We start from the raw sequence: 19678 nt of genomic DNA on the forward strand, positions 1-19678 counted from the left end.
TATGCTGCAAACCAGTAACTCTAAGTGATCAACTCTATGAAAAAGAACACACACGTGGGTACATGGATACAGAACAAAACCTTCCATACACTCTTTACCATTTTACACTCAATTCTACCAGAGAAGTCAAAGTCTGATGTGGAATTACAGACAAAAAGATCCCCCACAAGTAGAAGTGTTGTGGAGCCATGTCACTCCTGAGCCACTGCTCATTTTACTTCAGGAACGGGGACATTTTTCCTGCTGTTACATTCTTATAAGCACTGCCTAGAGACCAGCAAAGTTATTTCTGTCACCATTCTCTGTGCTGAACAAACACAGAGCTGGGATGAGACAGCACAGGGAGGGATGTGCACAGCTCCTGAGTGTTTCATTAATCCCTCTGCTTGTGGAACGACAGGAGACTTCTACTTAAACGCCTCTGTATTTCTCATGGAGAAATACTCATACAGATGTGAAAGTATAAGTAGGGAGACAGTGCAAGAAAAACTGAAGAACTGAACATTTACCTTTCGGATCTGATTAGTTGTCAGCATAATGACATCAGTCCCTTCATGAAAGCACTGGGAGGCAGCCAGGTAACCAATGCGCTGGGAAAGGGAAGGAGGAAAACAAGGTTTGCTTTTAAAGTCAATTTAGACAATGCTTAAGTGGAAAACAGCTGGTGGCTTTATAAGCAATATTAAAAAGATGAACGAGTAGGTTTGTTTAACAGAAGAGGTATGAGAGGGTTCCCCTAGAAACAGGGATTTATATCAAAGAAGAGTAAGTTCAGACAAGTAATGTTCTACTGATAATTTATCTGTCTTAGGGATAATAAAACCACCTTCACCTTCTCTATTTTGTTACAACACAGTTCAGTGACCACAAAGCTGCAGAAATAAGGTAGGATTGTTTACTACAATTATTTTGTCTGTGTTGACTCCTGAGTTTCAGGTATAAAGCCACATTTGGAAATAATTTCTTAGGAAACAACATTCTACCCTGTTGGGTGAAAAAAGTCTGCAACAGAACATAAAGTAAATCTTTCAAGAAAAATTATAAAACTATTACAAAATAAAAAGTCCCTGGTACTAAGAATCTCAGGTGGTCTTCATATAAAAATACCCTGACTTTTCACAAAAGGTATCTGACAGCTTAGCCAGGACAGCTGCATTTACAGAGAACTCACCTTGAATGTAAACTTGGAAGCACTCATAACTTCAATAATGTTGAAAGCAGCCCAACTGATGTCATAGCCCAGCATCTGTAACTGTGAGCAGAGAAGCAAAGATAAACTTCTGAAATAAGAGACTCAAGAAAATAGGTCAAGACATATCCCAAAATTGAAGATGCAACAGGAGTCAGAAATTATACTGTAAGACATCACAGGTTTATGAGCAATGTTACACTGCACCACTCACAGTAAGTGAAAGACATCACAAGTTTTCAACAGCTTGCATTAGTTCCAGGCTGCCCAGAGCAGATGAGGCTGCCCCTGGATCCCTGAAGTGCCCAAAGCCAGGGTCTGGAGCACCTTGAGATAGTGGAAGGTGTCCCTGCCATGGCAGGAGGATGAGCTTTAAGGTCTCCTCAAATCCAAATCATTCTGTGATTATATGATATGCAGTTATATAAGCATTGGTGTGAAGGGTTTTCTTCCTGAATTTTTTTTAATAAAAATCTTAACAACCACGAAAAGAATTCTTACCAAAATTTCTGTCTTCTCCTTGTCAACAAAAGACTGAGCAAAGAGAAACAAACCCAGTTGCAAGTGTTCATGTCACTATGTCATAAGAACCAATCCAGCTGAAAACAATTTCTTTTAACCTGTTTGCTTTAAATGAGATTCACTTCCTGACCCATCACAATAAAATCCAATTGTACCAAACAGAGCAGCAACGTGCAGCCTCTGACGTCAGAGCTGGGGGAGCGTTGTCCCCACAGCCTGCACTTAGAGCAGCCCAGGGAGAGCAGGCATCCAGACTCAAGGCTGGCTCCAAATCAGCAGGAAAGAACAAAATGCAGCTGCAATTCCATGGGATCCCAGCAAGGCACTTACATAGGTCAGTTTGCAGACTGCATTTGCCTTCACTGCGATGTTGTCCTGCTTCAGCTCCTGCTTGATCTCATCGATGCACTGCGAGATGTATTTTGCCTGAGGAAAATAAACAAAAATTTGAGCTCCTCCACCAGTTTCTCAAGTTTCCAGCATGTTGGTGGGGAGAAGCAGTAGAACTCAGCATTTGCAAGCACCAATCTCACACACACACACTATTTAGTAAGCACTTAATTCTGACAAAATTACTTATTAAAAAGAACCACGACAATTCTGTTACAAAACCAAAAGTATGAGATGTTTCTTTGGTGGTTGCCCCTCCTGCCTCTCCCTCACAATTACACCACTCTAGATTCAAAAATCTGCAAATAGGAAGTTGTTCAATGGAGACTGAGTAGGCAGAGGTCTGAACAAAAACAGAGCTCACCACTGCTGGAAAACTCACTGCTTCCAGAGGGACGTCAGAGAACACCCGCTCATTACGTGACAAGAAGAAACTGCCAAACCCTGCTAACAGCCCACAAATGAAAGGTGACTGATGAAAACACCCCATTTTTGGACATGCTGCCAATGATGACACTGTGGGTGTGCACCCACAACATTACCCATGCCTGAAGGGACACAAAACAAGGCTTGGATGGGACACAGGTGCTTCCTGGATCCCCCCAGCCATGGAAAGCTCCATGAAAAGTCATGAACCCCCTCTCTGGTTCTCAACCCCCATGAGCCCTTTTGCCATTTACACATTTTGATAAATAACAGTTATTTATATGAATTTCTCAGCAATTCAAAGAGCCAAATGTCACAATGTTTACATTTAAATATTGGTGCTTCACATCTTTCCAAGCAATCACATCCGTGCTCGTGGGAAGGATGTGGCAAACATGTGATTTAAAATTATCTGTATAGATTTTACTTTATAAGCAGAATGTGCTCAGCCAAAGATTCTTCCAGTTCACAATTAATTATTATTTAAGTACTGATGGCATCTGCTACAGGAATCATGAAAATTTAAATGCAAAGAAATAATCTCTCTTTTCAAAGCCATGCACACACCAGGGTATTTCACATTCCTAACTGCCAGAGGAACCAGGTCAGAACTGGATTACCAAATCCCTGCCTGAATACCACCATCTTCCTCCAAAATGATATTTTCAGCATAGAAGTGTCTACTGACCTGACTTAATCAACATTTTTTTCCCTTTACACCAATTTTTGTGTATTAATGCAACCATTTTTTAGTCTTTTACAAATATCCTAGAGTGACACTATTTAACTTACAAAAGTTTGCTGCTAGAAACAGTGGATAGAAAATGGATGGAAATCAGCCCTGGGGGAAAGATTGGGGTGTTGGTGGGTGAGAGGCTCAGCCTGCCCCGGCCATGGGCACTGACCCCAGGAACCCCCCTGGGCTGGGCTGAGCCCCCAGCGTGGGCAGCAGGGGAGGGGGGATTCTGCCCCTCTGCCCCGCTCAGGTGAGACCCCACCTGCAGAGCTGCCCCAGCCCTGGGGAACAACAGCAGGAGGACGTGGAGCTGCTGGAGCCAGGCCAGAGGAGCCACGGAGATGCTGCCAGGGCTGGAGCCCCTCTGCTCTGGAGCCAGGCTGGGAGAGCTGGGGGTGTTTAGCAGATGAATGAACTTGAGGGAATTTAAGGTATTCCTAAATGCCTATGTTTGGGATAGAAATACTATCCTTACAGTGGGAGTTCTCATGTTAAGAGTGGGCACTGTAAACACCAAACAACCCTTTCCTGTATGCAGATCCCTTCTGTTCTGGATACAGGTGAGTGGATCGCATCTGCCAAAACTGGAGATGGCATCACCCCCAAACACTTAACAACATAATGACCAGGTGACTTTACCCAGAAGCAGATTTGGGATTGTAAACCCTTCACCTGAGAGCGATTCAGGTTCTGACAACTCACATGGGAAGTTTAAACTCTTGAGTGTAAACTAAAAAACACCTTCTGAGAGTAGAAAATACTTCATTAAAAATGCTGAAAGAGTGACTTACACAACATGCAACTGATCCACAAATATACTGTAGTTGGCCTTGAATATTTTATAACCACAGAAGAGCACGCTGGAACAATGTCACAGAATCCTTCACGTGTGTATCTTGTTGCCACATCCTGGGCAGTAAGGCCAGTGATGGCTCTCAAGGCAGAAGGACACTGACACACAGGTTCTCGGTCTTTACATCCATAACCAAAAACCTCACTTATTTCCCACTGCATCTATCCCCAAACTATTCAAACATTAGCTTAGTCTTCCTGGCAACCTCTTCAGAGTTGAGCATGAACCACTGTGCGAGCAGGAGAGGTGGAAAAAAATAGAGTACAGCATAGTTCAGTAGTGCCCAGCCTGGCACAGCTGAACAAAGGCTCCAGAATCACCAGTCCCAACATCCCACAGGGCAAATCCCTGCCTACCAGTTAGTCCAGCTTCTGGAAAAGCATATTACAGAACTCAGAAACAGATCTGCAACTGAAAAAAGGGATTAGAGAGAGCAGAAAGAAGTCCTTCTGAAACAGCTGTACTTCAAATCCCAAAACACTCCAAGGAACGACAGGCACTATATATAGAAAGCTTTATAGGATCAGCAGGTATTAACTTTTTGTTAATCCTGTGGAGTGGCACCGCCGTGAATGAGCAATATGAGGAAAACTGATCTATTCATTCTCCCTCCTAAGTCTGAAAGCCAAGCACCCACACCTGGCGGGATCTGCTGCCACATTTCACACCCACAGAACCGGGAGGGAACCTGGAGGAGGGAGCAGATCCTTAGCGAGGCTCTGGCTGTGGAACCCTGACCTGGGCACAGCGCCGGACAGGACCTGCACCAAAGCACTCCCCACTGACCCACAGCCACAGCTCCCACTGCAGCCCACGAGCTGCTCAGTGGGGTCACACCACACAGCAAAGGGAGAACAACCACTTGATGCAATGAAAAAAATTGAACTCACTCAGCAAGGCTTAAATATTTGGAAGAACAAAAAACCCTTAACATTTACATACTGACACAGCAAAAAAATCTTCTATCTTGCCCAGCACTGATTATGTCTTTGCATAAGTCCTTCTAATATAGGAATTTCCTAGTGTGGTAATTAAAACCAAATATTTCCCAGGATATAAGGAGCTCCATTTTTCCTTAAATGCTTTTGAAACCTCATGAATCACAGAATCATTAACGTTGGAAAAGCCCTCTAGGATCAACAAGTTCAAGAGCTGTTAATCCAGCACTGCCATGTTCATCACCAAAACATGCCCCAAATGCCACATCCACATGTTTTTTTGGACACTTCCAGGGATGGTGACTCCACCACTGCCTTGGGCAGCCCCTTCCAATGCCTGACCACCCTTTCCATGAAGCAGTTTTTCCTAATATCCAATCTAAACCTCCCCTGGCCCAGCCTGAGGCTGTTCCCTCTCCTCCTTTTGGAGCAGAGCCTGACCCCACTGGCTGTCCCCTCCTGTCAGGAGTTGTGCAGAGCCAGAAGGGCCTCCCTGAGCCTCCTTTTCTCCCTCAGCTGCTCCTCATCACACTTGTGCTCTAGTCCTGCTCTGGACACGCTCCAGCCCTTCAATGCTTTTCTTATCATGAGGGGCCCAAACCTGACCTCAGGATTCAAGACAGGGCCTCAGCAGTGCTGAGAGTTCATTTATGCTCCCAGTATTCATTACAATATCAATATATTTCTTAGCTATTAATTCCTTACTAGGTCTGTGACAGTACTATTTGCAGTTTTGGCTCACACATTCTGGCCAGTTGACTGAGGAGCATTTCTAAGCCCCAACACTAACAGACCTGTGGACATGCCCAGCAGATGGCTCTGAGGGAGCCAGGCAATGCTCAGGCAGCCCCTCAGGCAGTGTGGTGAGGACAGGCAGAGCCATGAGGTACAGGAACTCTCTCAGGATGAAGGGTAGGAGCAGGGGCAGAGCTCCCTGCCAGCAGCAGAGGTGAAGGCTCTGAGAGCAGCAGGCAAGGAGCTGAGGCTCTCTTTTATTCCTGCTGGGCTGCCAAGTGGGAAAGGAGTCTTCCCGGCCTCGGTGGAAAGGCTCCTTAATGAAATGCTATAGCAACCACTCTGGTAATTGTTCTGTCTCCCAAGGAGCATTACAGGAACACACCCGGAGCAGCCCAGCTAAAACCCAAGTGCAGCCTGCAGATGTGAGCAGCGAGTGAGTGCAGAGCTGTGAGAACAGCACAGTCACAACTGCACTTCTCAAAGTATGTCACCAAAGAGATGCTGGAATATTTTATATCCATTAACAGAACACACAAGATGTTTTTTAAAACAAACCCAAATTCCTCAAGAATTCCAAGATCTCACCTAGAAAAGATGTGCACTTAAGCAAATTTGAGTGGCTAAAATAAGAGAGAAGGCATCGTGAATCAAAGACACAGTCTCCTTGAAATGGAAGGAGGAAGGGGAGAATGGGTCATGGTAAGAAAGCCAAAAATGTCACTTTATAGGATTTTTCGCTTCCCAGCCATGTTTTTTGACTTAACTTTGAAAAACAGTAAAGTTTTATTCCAAGCCAAGACAGAACTTGGGGTTTGCTGACAATTTCAGAGATGCTCACAAAAGACTTCTCTTTCTCAAGCAAGCAGTATGTGAAGTTAAAAAAAGTCACTGATCTGTACAACAATTACATTCCTAAGAAATGTGATTCTCCATGCTGTACTTTCTGTCATTACCTGACAGGAACACACTAATGATTGGGATGAAGATCACTGCAGAACCTTTACATTAAATTTAATCATGTAAACCACTCATTTCCAGTAGTCTTTAAGAAGTTGTATTTTCATCTCAGCCATAAACCACCTTCAAAACTCAAGAGAAGGCAAATTCACATTCCTACCACTTTGAGTTGCAGCCCAGCAAACCAAATGTACTTGATTTGAGATTCAAACCTGTCACTGCAACATCCAAGTGCTTCCATCCACATGAAAGAGGAAAATGTCAGAGAACATTAGTTCCTATTTCTCTTGTGTTTCCAGGGTGTTGAGGAAAGAATTATTAACAGTGAATGCCACAAGGAACAAGATATTTTCTGATACGTGTGAAACTACAGCATGGTAAAACAAATGTTTGGAGTACTTAGAACATAACAATAAATAAGCACAAAATGTAACATTTCTTGTTTTAAGCACTATAGGATTTATCAATTTTTGGTAGCACTTTGAGACGAACTCCGTGAGATCACGCCGAGCACAAGCACATGATAGTCACATGAGAGGAAGATGCCCACTGCTGCAACTTGACCAGGATGCTCAACACCAAAGGCAGTCACACCCCAAGACACCTTGTGGAGGTGAAGGAACTTTCAGATCTGTTCGTGCTTCAGGAGGTGAAGGAACTTTCATATCTGTTTGTGCTTCAGGCAACAGATCCCATTCACAGCACAGATCAGCTGCCTCGGAAAGAAGGCTGGGAAGAAATATTTATCACTTGCCAAGCTTCTCTCAAACCCAAAAAGCAGCACTTGATGTCAAACAGCACTGAACCAGTCAGAGAACACCTCTAGTGTTGCAATACCTGGACACATTCTACCATGACAGTAGTGAATGAATCCACTGAAGTAACAGACAAGGGCAAAGAGCAAAATGTGCTGCTTTCTACTGACTTGGACACAGCATTAGAGATCAACATATTACAAACCAATTTCCATAAAAATATTATTTAACTACTATAGAAAAAGCTATTTGAGATAAATAACAGGATCTTTTGTTAAGGCTACTCCATGGCTGGATAGAAAACTCCAAGGCATGTGCTCGACACAGGCTCCTCACCAAAACCATGGCAAAGCAGCTGAGAACAGAACAGAGGATGAGCAGAGAGTGGGAAGCTGCACAATGTTCATCGTGATGGGTTTGCAGCAGCCTGAATCCAGCAGTGCAGAGGGCACTCAGCTGCAACAAAGGGCTCAGGAAACTGAAAGGCATTTTCATAAAGCCAAGCTTTTCTTTCACTCAGCTGTTGATAAACAGCATTGCTGTACATGTTTTAACATGCCTTAGTTTTGTCCTTGCTACCCAGCTTTCCAGGGATTTACTGGCTCATCCTGAGGTAGGCTTAAGGTCCCAGCCCAATGTTCTGAGTGACAGCACCAGAGGCACAAGGTTCTGCTGGTTCATTTGTGGCACACTTCTATATTATTTATTAGAAACACGATGCATTACCCACTGCCCCCTTGTCTGCTACAAGCACAGTGAGATCACAAGACTCCTTGGCCAAACAACACAGAGGAAGGAATGCAAAATTAGGTTTACAGTTTTTTCTTTTGTTAATGTTTGCTGAAGTTACACATACCAACTCAAATCTGGCATGATGCATGCACACATCCATCCTAAAGTGACTCATAAGCCAATTAAAACCTTTGAACCTTATTCTAAAAAAAAAAAATCAGAGAAATGCTAGTACTGTGCACCAATTTTAGGGCACATATCTGACCCCAGACCAACCACTACAGCCCCTTAAGGCATGGCAGAAAAACACACAGGATCTCCTGAACAGGTTTGTAACACAAAGATTGGGTTTCAGAAAAGAAACACCTGTAGAGTTGCAGCTGCTTGTCCAAAGTGACTCCAAGCACCTGTAACATCCCTCCAAGCACTGGGGTGTTCTGGCAGTCTCCCACGGACAGCTCCTCTTTGGTGGTTTACCCAAAGACAATTGAGGATTTCACACTGAAATGCCCACAGAAGGGCACCAATGCAGGAAGCTGGAGCTACATGAGCCATCCTGGCCCCCTCCCAGGTGGGCAAGGCCAAGATCACTGCTGGCACCTTGGGAATCAGGAAAGTGGCAATCAACAAGCCCCAAACATCGTGAATCAGTAAGCAGACAGCAGCAGCAAGGGTCTAGAGATGTCCCTTAATTATCTCCAGTCTGCTCAGTCCCTTAATACAAGCACATCTCCAGTCTGATCACTGTATTTGTTAATTTAATTGCACAGCAATTAAACAATCCTCAGGGGTCTGTGCTGTCTAAACCATATCCTAGCAGACAACTTTTAAGCCTGGAGAGATGTGTCAGATAAAAGTGCTCATTCTTGCAAATACAAGATGTACCCGAAGTTTTATTTTTACATTACTATGCAAAAAACCATGCAAGTTTTTTTACAGGAGATTTTTCAACTTGCTTGTTCCAGACATCTCTGTGCAGTTTCATGCTCTGATAAAGGCAGGCTTCATCAAAGCATGTGCTTTGTTGGATGCATAGGAAGCAGTCACTTCCTCCTGAGAAACTAAAGTAGCTATTGTTGCTGAGACTCAGATGACTGAAGTAGTTCAGGGAGAAACCAAAAAAAGATGCTTAATGACGTATTAAATACCAAATAAAAATGTAACACTGAAAATACTACAAAGCTCTAACACTGATTCATGCACAGCTGTGAGTACTTTGCAGTTATGGAAAGGTAAGGAGGACAATGAAAAAGATGGTTCATGGCCATTCCCGACTTCTTAAATTCAGCACAAATATTTGTGTAATTAAAATAAGTTTGTTCACCTCCTCCCTGCTGTACAATCACACCACTCACACTAAACAAACATCCACTCTCACAACTGAAGCTGATTAACACAGTGATCCACTTGGGGCAATATATTTTATACAGCTTTGCCATAGATTGAGCCAACCAAAAGAAAGTTCCAACATTGCCACATCAACACCTCCCTCCATTTATACACCTTCCAACACGGGAACTTCTCAGCAGAAGTTGTCAGGTTTGGACACCTAGGTCATAATGGAAACAACAATAAAAAAGAAACAGCTAATACAAAAACCAGCACTCAGCTATGAGGTTTACAAACTGACTGCTCACCCTGCTGGGCAGTGACTGAGAAGGGGCTGGTAGGAACCAAACATTTCTAATACCCAGTTACACTCAGGATTCAACAGGGCTCACTTATTTCAGTTACTTTCAACATTTGCTTCTTATTTAAAAAAACCCACTCAATTATCTTTCTGAGCTACTAAAACTACCACCAACAATATTATTTTCTGCAACTTTTACTCTATTCAAATATTTTTATGCTTGTTGACACCTGGATTTTAGCAGACTCCCCCTTAGATGAAGAAGCATTTCAATTTCTCAGCGTGAATGATCAGCAGGTTTTAATAACCTAATGAGCACAAATGTTTCCTTATAACTGCTCCCATGACTTGGTTCTTTCCGGTGTCTGTCATGTAATGCTGCCCTTCACAGGGCACCAGGAACAGGATGTACTCCCAAGAACACTTCCAAATGAAAACCTAAAGATGCTGTCTGTACACAAATGTCATCACTAACCCACACTGTGGAGGAAGAGGTTTTCAGTCACTTTCATGGACACTGATGGAAAGAAACCACAAAAAAAAAAAAAAAAACATTTTCTGCACTCTGCACTGGGACAAAGATCTGCAACAAAAAGCACTAAATAAACAACTCTTTGCAGTTGATCACAGTGCAGAAATGTAATTTGTAGCCATATTTTATTTTGATTTCTCTGGCTGTTTTTCCCCTGGCCTCACTAAAGGTACAGTGGATAGTCACTCCATTTCTTAGGTATCAGACAGCTCTTCCTCTCCCCTGGACCTGCCTGGGCACAATATTTACTTCCACATGTGCCAGCACAGATCTGTCTGGAGCATTTCAAACCCTCAGCAGAGGCAGCTATAAAAAGGATCAGGACTGGGAACAAAGCTATTATCCCCACTTATGCCACAGTCAATTAAGTAATATTTAATACAGGAGAAAGCAAAAAGCTAATGAAAGGCAGCACTAATGCAAAGCCTCAGCTGCTCCTGCCTGTAATCACAGGACAACATTGCCCACATCTTGGCTCGTGTGCCACGCTCCAGGCCCTTTGTATCCGTGACACAGCAGGTAAGGCAGGGCACTCACACTGGGCCTTGCATGCCAGTCCCAGACTGGCTCCTCACCAAGTGGTGTGAGGTCCTTATCCAACCCTCTTTGTGTATTGTTTCTATTTCCGACTTGTCTTTTGCAGTGATTCACACGCGCGAAGAATTAACAATAGCAACTCGAGATGCACTTGGAAGTGGGTGGAATAATGAGCTGCCTTCAAAGATACCAACACGTATGTGACACACAGTAACTGATCGAGCAGCAGTGCCTGAAAGAGCTGTCTGTCATCAATGAACTGCACTGCCCAGCAGTTGGTCTGTTCTTTCAGGCACCAACAAACTGTTTAGCAATCCTCAAAATTCCCTGATTATGTTCCATCCCAAATGCTTTACCATCAAATATTAATACTGCACCAGTGGCTGAGGCTGGGCTGTCAGAAGCCACAGCATGAGAAGGCCTTCAGCCTCACTGAGGACAGGCTGAGGCTAGAAGAGTTTTGTGATGTGAAAAGATTCCTCAAAACTCCCCACATCATCATTTCATCTGAAAATGTGTCAGAAGCTGGAGATCAGCAGTGAAACACAGGGGCCCTTTATTTAGAGGGAAAAAGCTTTTTTAACAATACAAGTGCCCTGTCCTCAGGTAACCCTCAGTAAGCAGCAAGAAGCCACTGGCAGGTTGGAAAGGCAGGCTGACAGTAAACCACACATTTCACAGCAGGACACAGAATGCTCCTCCCATTTAGCATTATATTAGTAACTGAAGTTAAGTTTTTTCCCAACCAGCAGCACTGATTGCTCCTTTCACTCTTCCGAAACAGTTTAAGTGTAAACCAGCAATGAGGTACTTATCACCCAACACCAGAGACAGGAAAATGTGAATTTTTCAATATGATTTTTCCTGAAAGCATCAACTACCAAAACCACAAAGGCACACACAGCACAGACTCTGAGAAAAGGGAGGACAATTTTCTCATGTTATAAGAGAAGTGCACACATATTTAGTACGGGACTTTTTAAAATCCCTTCTCTCTTCTTAAGTGTCCTGCAGTAAATCATAGACACTTGAAACAGAGGGCTACTGTCTGAATGAGCCTAAGCACACTCATTAATACCTGCTTCTGTTACTTAATAATTTCAGTTTTCTAAAGGAACATCTCACATCAGCATCTGACAGGAGCTTACTTGTTGGGAAAAACAAACGTTTAACTGTGAATGAAAAACACTATGTAAGGGCCAAAAAGCATCAAGGAATTATCCTGTCCCTTATTACACATTTAGGAGAACAGATATAATTTATCAGTTTGGACTATCTTGGGAAAAATCCAGTATATTTTAACAGCCTACAGTACAAGGCATTCCTCTCCTGAGCATGCTGTGGAGCAGATCCTGAAGCAGTAGGCACAAAGTAGAAGTTACTCCACAGCATACAAAAACACCACTTTCATTAGCAAAAGCATCCCTTTTCCAAATGAAAGGGAGAGAATGAGGTATTGGAAGTGAAAAGTCAGGAAAACGCAGTAGGATCAAGTTTGGCTTTGAACTGGCACTGGGAACACCACAGGAACTAAAACATCTGTTGGAAAGTAAACACAACGTGTCAGAGCCGGGAGGGAGCTAATGCTGCTCTGCCACCTCATTCCTTGCACACAGCACTTTCCCTGCAGAAGGACCATGCAGCTCCAGTACCCCCCAGAACACTGGAGATGGACAGAGCAAGTCTGCACAGAGCAGTGACTGTGTTAACCACCTTCTCTCTCCTACCTCGCATCCTTAGGGAAGTCCATCCCTTCAGTTTCAGTGTTTTAAACTCAAAATAAAAATAAATGGGTCACACAATGGAAATGCCTCTGACAGGGAATGAACATACTGCAGAGAGGCTGTGAGCTCGAGGGCCAGGCAGCCTCCAGCACTCTCAGCTCCTCTAACGAGTGAGGAGCACCCAAAACTTATCGAGAGATGTGGCCTGCTCTGACTTCAGGACACACCCTGGGGTGTGAGATTTAGGGTCACAGCAACATAGGAAGAACACAAACCCACCAAGCAAGAACACAGTGGGGCTCTCAAAGAACTGCACTGAGAAACCCACTGTGAACTGGGTGCCAGGCACTCGTACAGCCTCGATGGGCTGTGAAATATCAGATATGCTCATGTGGTACCTGCATAAGAAGTGGAAAGGAATAAAACTTTCCATCTCAGATCTACCAGCACAGACTGCCCAGAGAGATGAGGGAATAAGTGATGGCAGATTTTTCCACGTGATTAAATTCCAAAAAAACCCAAGACATGTAGATAAACTAACCTCCTGCAAAAAGCACAAGTAAATCAGAAGTCAAAACAACAATCTTGCCTTCATTTCTCTTCCTATCATTGCTATTTAACAAGCACAGTAGCTCCTTTCCAGAGACAACTCTTCCTGGAGAAACTCCTGTCTAGCCAAGACCAATAGTCAATATCCTCCCCACTAAATCACACTGTTTGTTTTAAACAAATTTGCTTTTCTGAAAAGGATAGCGTGTCTGTCTTAGGCTTAGACACTTATCTTGAGACACGCAAATGTTGGTTGAACTACAGCACTGGAGCAACATTCAACAGATACAATGAACAATGGAAACACTGTAGGGAAAAGAGGAAGAATTTCTGCAGCTAGTTCCTCTAAAACAGCATCCTGATTTTGTAACATAACCTGAAAATTAGCCAATGTCCCTGGCCACTGCCTGGGAAGCACTGAATCCACACCCAAAAGCTCAACAGCAGGTTTACAGCTCTCTGCAGCTGAGCCAGGAAAAGGCACAGTCCTTTCCTGGACTTGCAGCTACTCTCTGGAACTAAGATAAATGATTTGAAGGATTCCCAAACACACAGGTTTTACCAGTGCAATGTCTTAATCAGCAGAACACATTCTGGTTTGGGTTTTAATTTTTGCTGTGCTCGTGAGGATATAAAAAGGAATTATCCCTATAGTTATCTGTTTCAAAATCTCACCTTCTGTACTCCAAACTGAAGAGTTTAAAATCCCATCATGCTGCAGCCCAGCTGTTCTGAGACAAGGTATTGCTCTGACCTCACTGAATCCCAGAGTGTGCACATACCCCAGTAACAGCTTCCTACACAGCCCTACAAAATTGTCCAAGGAGTGTTTTTTCCTAACTCCAAAGGGCACCAAAGCCAATTCTTTTTAACCATTTCTTGTCACAGACTGAGAACAAGCTCGGTGTGCTTCTGAATTCTCTTTATGAAGCTGTTTGTCACAAAATTATTTTAGAAAAAACATTCAATACTTCTCAAAGAACGGGTGCCACAAAGGCCTGGACCTTCACCAGGAGGATCCTCAGGGGTTTGACAGCTGATTAAACACTTTCTGTCCTATGCACAAAGGAATAAAGCAGATTTACTAAAAGCAGCACAACACATTGGAGGGGCTCCATATGCTTCATACTGCTCACCAGGTCCTGCTCTGGCAGAACACACTAGGCTCATAAATTCCACTGAAATTTGCTGTTGCCACTTCATGGTGTTTCCCACACTTTTCAGGGCACTGCACAGCACCCCTGCCTTCCTCTGCCATCAAACCAATACCATAAATTTAACATATGCTGAAATAAACTTGATTCAATGATCCTGGCGGGTCCCTTCCAACACAGCATATTGTGTCACTCTGTGAAAAACAGAAATTTCCCAGGTATGCTCACTACCAAACAACCCCTTGTCCTGTGCACAAGGGGCTTCCAGATATTCTGAAAGCTGTATTCCAAAATCCAAGTTGTATTCCAGAGATTTCAGAAGTTGTATTTTCAGTTCAGTAGCACCAGCAAGGAAGACCAGTTTTCCTAGTAAAGTTCTTCATTCAGTTACACGTTTACAACTTTTCCCGATGCTTTTGATAGGTGATACTGACTCTAGAGCCACCCCCCAACATACCAGCAAAGCCCAGCTGTTAGACCAACATTAAGAAAGCTTCTCAGGCTTCATGAGCTACTTGAAGATGAACAAAAATGACATTGGGGCCCGTTACTTCTCAATTACCATGTGACACTTTACTGTGGAGTCTCACATAACACGTTCTTGATGACTAATTATTTCACCTATACTAATTTCCTGATCACGTGTTTCTCACACAAGAGTGGATAACAGGCCAACACGGAGAACTGATTGCTGCCTAGAAAAGCTCTGAGAGAAGGACATTTTAGTCTGGAGATACTAAACATGAATGGTCTGAAAGCTGAATTAGGAGCTTAGTCCTCCTGTATAACAGCTTCAGGATGAAGAATACATAGCTGACTACAGCACGTGACTGTAGGACTGGAGAGGAAGGAATTCCTCTATAATGATCATGTATATATATATATCTCTATCTATATCTCCGTACGTATATCGCAGATCTCAACACCACAACACACTGAATGGAAAGGCGAACACCAAGCATGACCCTCCCTTATGAACTCCCCTGCTCTCACCCAGCCTGCCTCTCCTGCCCCACACCCCAACGTCACCTTCCTCGTTCTGACTCCCGCTTCCCCCTTCCCAAACCAACATTCCCTTCCCAGACAAGGCCCCAGCGGCCAGCAGTGACATCTCCTGGCCGGAGCACGGGAAAGGGTCCCCTCACCTCATCCTCCTTGTGATTGCGGATGCCGCGCACCAGGTCCTGCAGGTTCTTGTCAAACATACGGTCGATGCTGCCCTTCACCATCTTCAGCGCCATGGCGGCGGCGGGGCCTGCGCCGGGCTGAGGGGCCGGGCCCGGGCGGGGGGGCCGCCGCGGTGCTGCTGCCGCTCGAGCCGGGTGAGAGCAGCGGTGCCGGGGCGCTCACATGCCGAGGGGAGCGGGAGGGCACGGGCGGAGCTGCCCTGGCGGACGGGCGGGCACGGGCGACCCCGGCCGCGGGCACAGCTCCAGGCGGCGCTGAGGATCCGGCACCGACAAAATGGCGGCCGGTCAGCTGAGGGCTCGGCCACGCCCCCGCCATGGCCACGCCCCGACCGTCCGGCCACGCCCCCGGACAGACACCGCTGTGCTCTCTCCAGCCCCGCCCACTCCATCCGGGCCGCGCCTCCGTCTGGCCACGCCCCCGCCCGCCTCGCTGCTCTCCAGCCACTCCCCTATCGCCTAGGACACGCCTCCAACTCTCTGGACACGCCCCTTTCCTCGCCCCTGCCCCGTGTGCCCGCCTCCCTGCCCTCAAGACACGCCCCGTCCCTCTCCGGCCACTGACCCGCCGTCTCACTGCCGCTCTCCAGCCCCGCCTACCCCGCTCAGACCACGCCCCTCAAGGCGTGGTCGGATCACGCCCCGAGCCCGCCCCGTTCCACCCCTTCACCGAAGCCACGCCCACTAACTCGTTGTGTCCCACCCACTCATCCCAAGCCCCGCCCACTCTGCCCCTCAGGAGGATGCAGGCCCGGGAGGGGGATCCAGCCCCTCTTATCCCATGGGATGGAAACAACGAACAGCTGCAAACGCACGAGAGAAAACCCCAACCCTGGAAGCGCTTGGAGCAACACTGGATATTTGATGAGCTGCTGGACCTGAACTAGGGACCAAGAGGCCGGTGGGGTCCCGGGCTGTGTTAGGAAGAGCATCGGTGGTAGGACATGGCAGCTGATCCTGCCCCTTCCTCAGCCCTGCTGGGGCTCAGCTGGACTGCCGTGTCCAGCTCTGGGCTCCTCGGGATCAGCGAGACGTGGAGCTCCTGGAGTGGGCCCGTGGGGGCTGTGGACATGATGAAGGGACTGGAGCATCTCTCGTACGAGGAACGGCTGCGGGCTGGGGCTGTTCAGCCTCCGGAATAAACCCAGGTGAGAGGGGCCCTCAGCCCTGTGTGTCTGCGGGGAGGGCTCAGAGCAGGGCCCAGCCTCTGCCCCGTGGAGCCCAGCAGTGGCACCAGAGGAACGGGCAGGAACTGATGCCCAGAAACTTCCACCTGGACGTGAGGCAGAACTTTTTTCCTGTGCAGGTGACCAAGCACTGAACCGACTGCCCAGGGAAAGTGTGGGCTCTCCCACACTGGGGAGATTCAGAACCATCTGGACACAATCCTGTGCCCTGTGCTCTGGGATGGCCCTGCCGGAGCAGGAAGGTGGGAGCTGATGGCCCAGTGTTGCCCCTTAAACTTGAATTATTCTGGGGTTCATCCCCCCCCCGCCCCGCGACAGCCGCGTCACTGCTGCCCCTGGTGTCACTGTCCCAGCACTGGCCACGCCCCCGTCCCAGGCCACGCCCCATACCGGACCACGCCCCCGTCCTGGGCCACGCCCCCGTTCCGAGTCACGCCCCCGTCCCGAGCCACGCCCCCGCCGGGCTCTCCCGCGGGTCCCACGTGGCAGCGCGGGTGCCCGCGGCGGGGACACGCGTGGGGACAGGGGTCCTTCCGTGGGGTCCCTCCATGGGGATGGGGCTCCCTCCCTGAGGCTGGGGGTCCTTCTATGGGGATGGGGGTCCCTCCATGGGGAGGGGGGTCCCTCCATGGGAACGGGGTCCCTCCGTGGGGACGGAGGTCCCTCCGTGAGGATGGGGGTCCCTTTGTGGGCCTGCAGGTCCTTTCTGGTGCTTAGAGTTCCTGCATGCCGCCAGGGGTCACTCTATGGGGCTGGGGACTCTCCATAAGGATGGAGACACCTCCATGGGTCTGCAGGTCCTTTCTGGTGCTGAGAGTCCCCACGCGGGGTCAGGGGTACCTCCATAGGGATGGGAATCCCTCCATAGGGTGGGGGTCCCACAGAGTGGGGCTGGCAGAGCTCCACCTCTCCCCTCTGCCCGTGGGTGTCAGCAGTGGCTGCACAGCCAATAGAGCCAAATTTTGGGATCTATTTCATGTCTTTATTGGGGATGCAGCTCCACAGGCTGCCACACCTGAGCACCCACTAAACACTGTCACCCACTGCCCCAGGTGACCAGTGTTGGTGTGGGAGAGCTGTGACAGGTGACATGATGGGTGATGGCCAGGCAGACATGGAGCTTTGTGAGTGTCCCCACACGTGTGGGCATCGAGTGGGCAGTGATTCGGTGTCCCTGTGACCACAGCTTGTCCTCTGCCCACGTGCCCAACACCCCTGAACGAGCCCCTACCCATGGGTGACATGTCCCCACTGCAAGGTGGGTGGTGACAGGGAACAGGAGAGGGAAAACAAAACGTACAGGGGCTGCTTTCCCACCCCATCTTTATCTCCAGACCAGGATTCCAGTGTCGGGGAAAGGAAGAAATTAAAGGAAAAGGAGCTTACAAACAAAAAGGAGACATGACCTTGCCAAGATTCACCTGGGATTCTGAGCTGCTGCACAACAGGGGAAGGAAAAGGATTTCTCTTGCTCCCAGTGTTTTTCCTTTGTTCTTGCCTTCAGCCTGGGTTTTGCAGCCTGGGTTTGTGTTGGCCCCGGGGCAGAGGAGCCCAGCTCGGGGGTTGTGTTGATTTTATTCAGAAATAGCTGCACACATCAGCCCCTATGCAGGAGGGGTTTCCCTTTTTAAGGGAAAAAGGAGGTTTCCCTTTTTGACGTTTCCCTTTTTAAGGGAAAAAGTCAAAGGGAAGAGTTCTGTTTGCTGGAGTCCTCATGGTATGGAAAACATCCAGCTACCAGGATGAGGCCGTGGTTGGGAAGGGCTGGCTGTGCCCACCTGTGCTGTCACTGTCCCCTCCACTGTCCCCCTGCCTCTGACTGGGCTGCTCTCTGAGGGGATCCCCAAAAACCTTGTGCAAATCCCTTGTTTTAAGCCAGCCCTTTGCAGTGGAGCTCGGCCACTGTCACACTGTCACTTTGTCACACTGTCACTGTGTCACACTCTCTCACCGCCAGGCAGGGAAGCCCAGGCTGGGAGATACAGCACCCCGAGGTGTGGGGAACATCTCCCACAGATGGATTTGGACTCAAGACTTGATCCCTCCGGCCTCAGGCGGGTCTCTCTGTGCCTGGATGAGATCCCCGCAGTGACAGAGCGCTGGGGCGGGGTGCTGCGTGTCCCGGGGCGGGGAGCGGGAGCCGGGAACGGGCGGCGGGGCTGATAGATGAGTGCTTAGCAGTGCCAACGGGACAGGACGGGACGTGCCTGTCCGGGAAGGGATCCACCTTTTTTGGGCGAAATGCTGCGTTTCCAAGAGCCGCGCTGCTCCCAAGGGTCGGGCGGGCGAGGCGCGGGTTCACCAGGGTGGGTGAGACTGGGGCGGGACGGGACGGGGCAGGAGCGGCACTCCTACTGCTGGCCCCTCGCCGCGCCTGCCCCTTTAAGAGCCGGCTCCCGTGACGTCACGCCTACGGCTACTTTGTAGCGCGGGAGGGGCGGGGCCTGCGCGCGCGGGGGAGCCGCGGGGTCTCTTAAAGAGACCGCGCAGCGGCACCAGGTAGCGGGGGTCCGGACCGGGGGCTCCGAGGGACGAGAAGAGAGGCTGTGTCCCGGCCGGATGCGGCCGCCCAGCGTCCCCCCGAGGCTCTTAGTGCCTCCCCGCTCCCCCCGGGCCTATCCCCGTGTCCTCATCGTAGCCCCGAACTGTCTCTATGTCCCCTCTGGACTGTCCCCATGGCCCCCCAGGGTTGTCCGTGTTTCTCCCCCGGGCTGTCCCCACGTCTTCCCGACCTGTCCGCCTCCCGGTGACTCCGCACTTGGCCCAAAGCGGGGCGAACCGGGCCGGGAAACGCGGGGTTGGAGGGCGCCGGGGCCGGGAGCTGAGGTTGGTCCGGCGGTTGCCGGGGTCGCGGGGTCCAGCGAGCTCCCGGCTGCAGCGATGCTGCGTGTTTGTCCTCGTGAGATGAGTGAGCAGATTGCCACGCGAGTCCCCCGGGAGGA

At 48.2% G+C, this 19678-nt stretch overlaps 1 protein-coding gene across 1 annotated transcript in view; it reads right to left on the minus strand.

Annotated features, from left to right (window-relative positions):
* AP3D1 (adaptor related protein complex 3 subunit delta 1) overlaps window positions 1-15818 on the minus strand; it is a 43094-nt gene extending 27276 nt beyond the window's left edge. Inside the window, exons 1-4 of the mRNA XM_053999716.1 lie at window positions 15508-15818; window positions 2042-2137; window positions 1172-1252; window positions 510-590 (exon numbers count right to left, since the gene is read on the minus strand). Of these exons, the coding sequence (XP_053855691.1) occupies window positions 510-590; window positions 1172-1252; window positions 2042-2137; window positions 15508-15603 (354 nt within the window). The 5' untranslated portion in view covers window positions 15604-15818. The remainder of the gene's footprint in view (window positions 1-509; window positions 591-1171; window positions 1253-2041; window positions 2138-15507) is intronic.
* Window positions 15819-19678: the final 3860 nt, after the last annotated feature.

The sequence above is a fragment of the Vidua macroura genome, chromosome 26, assembly GCF_024509145.1.
Source record: "Vidua macroura isolate BioBank_ID:100142 chromosome 26, ASM2450914v1, whole genome shotgun sequence".
Lineage (NCBI taxonomy): Eukaryota > Metazoa > Chordata > Aves > Passeriformes > Viduidae > Vidua > Vidua macroura.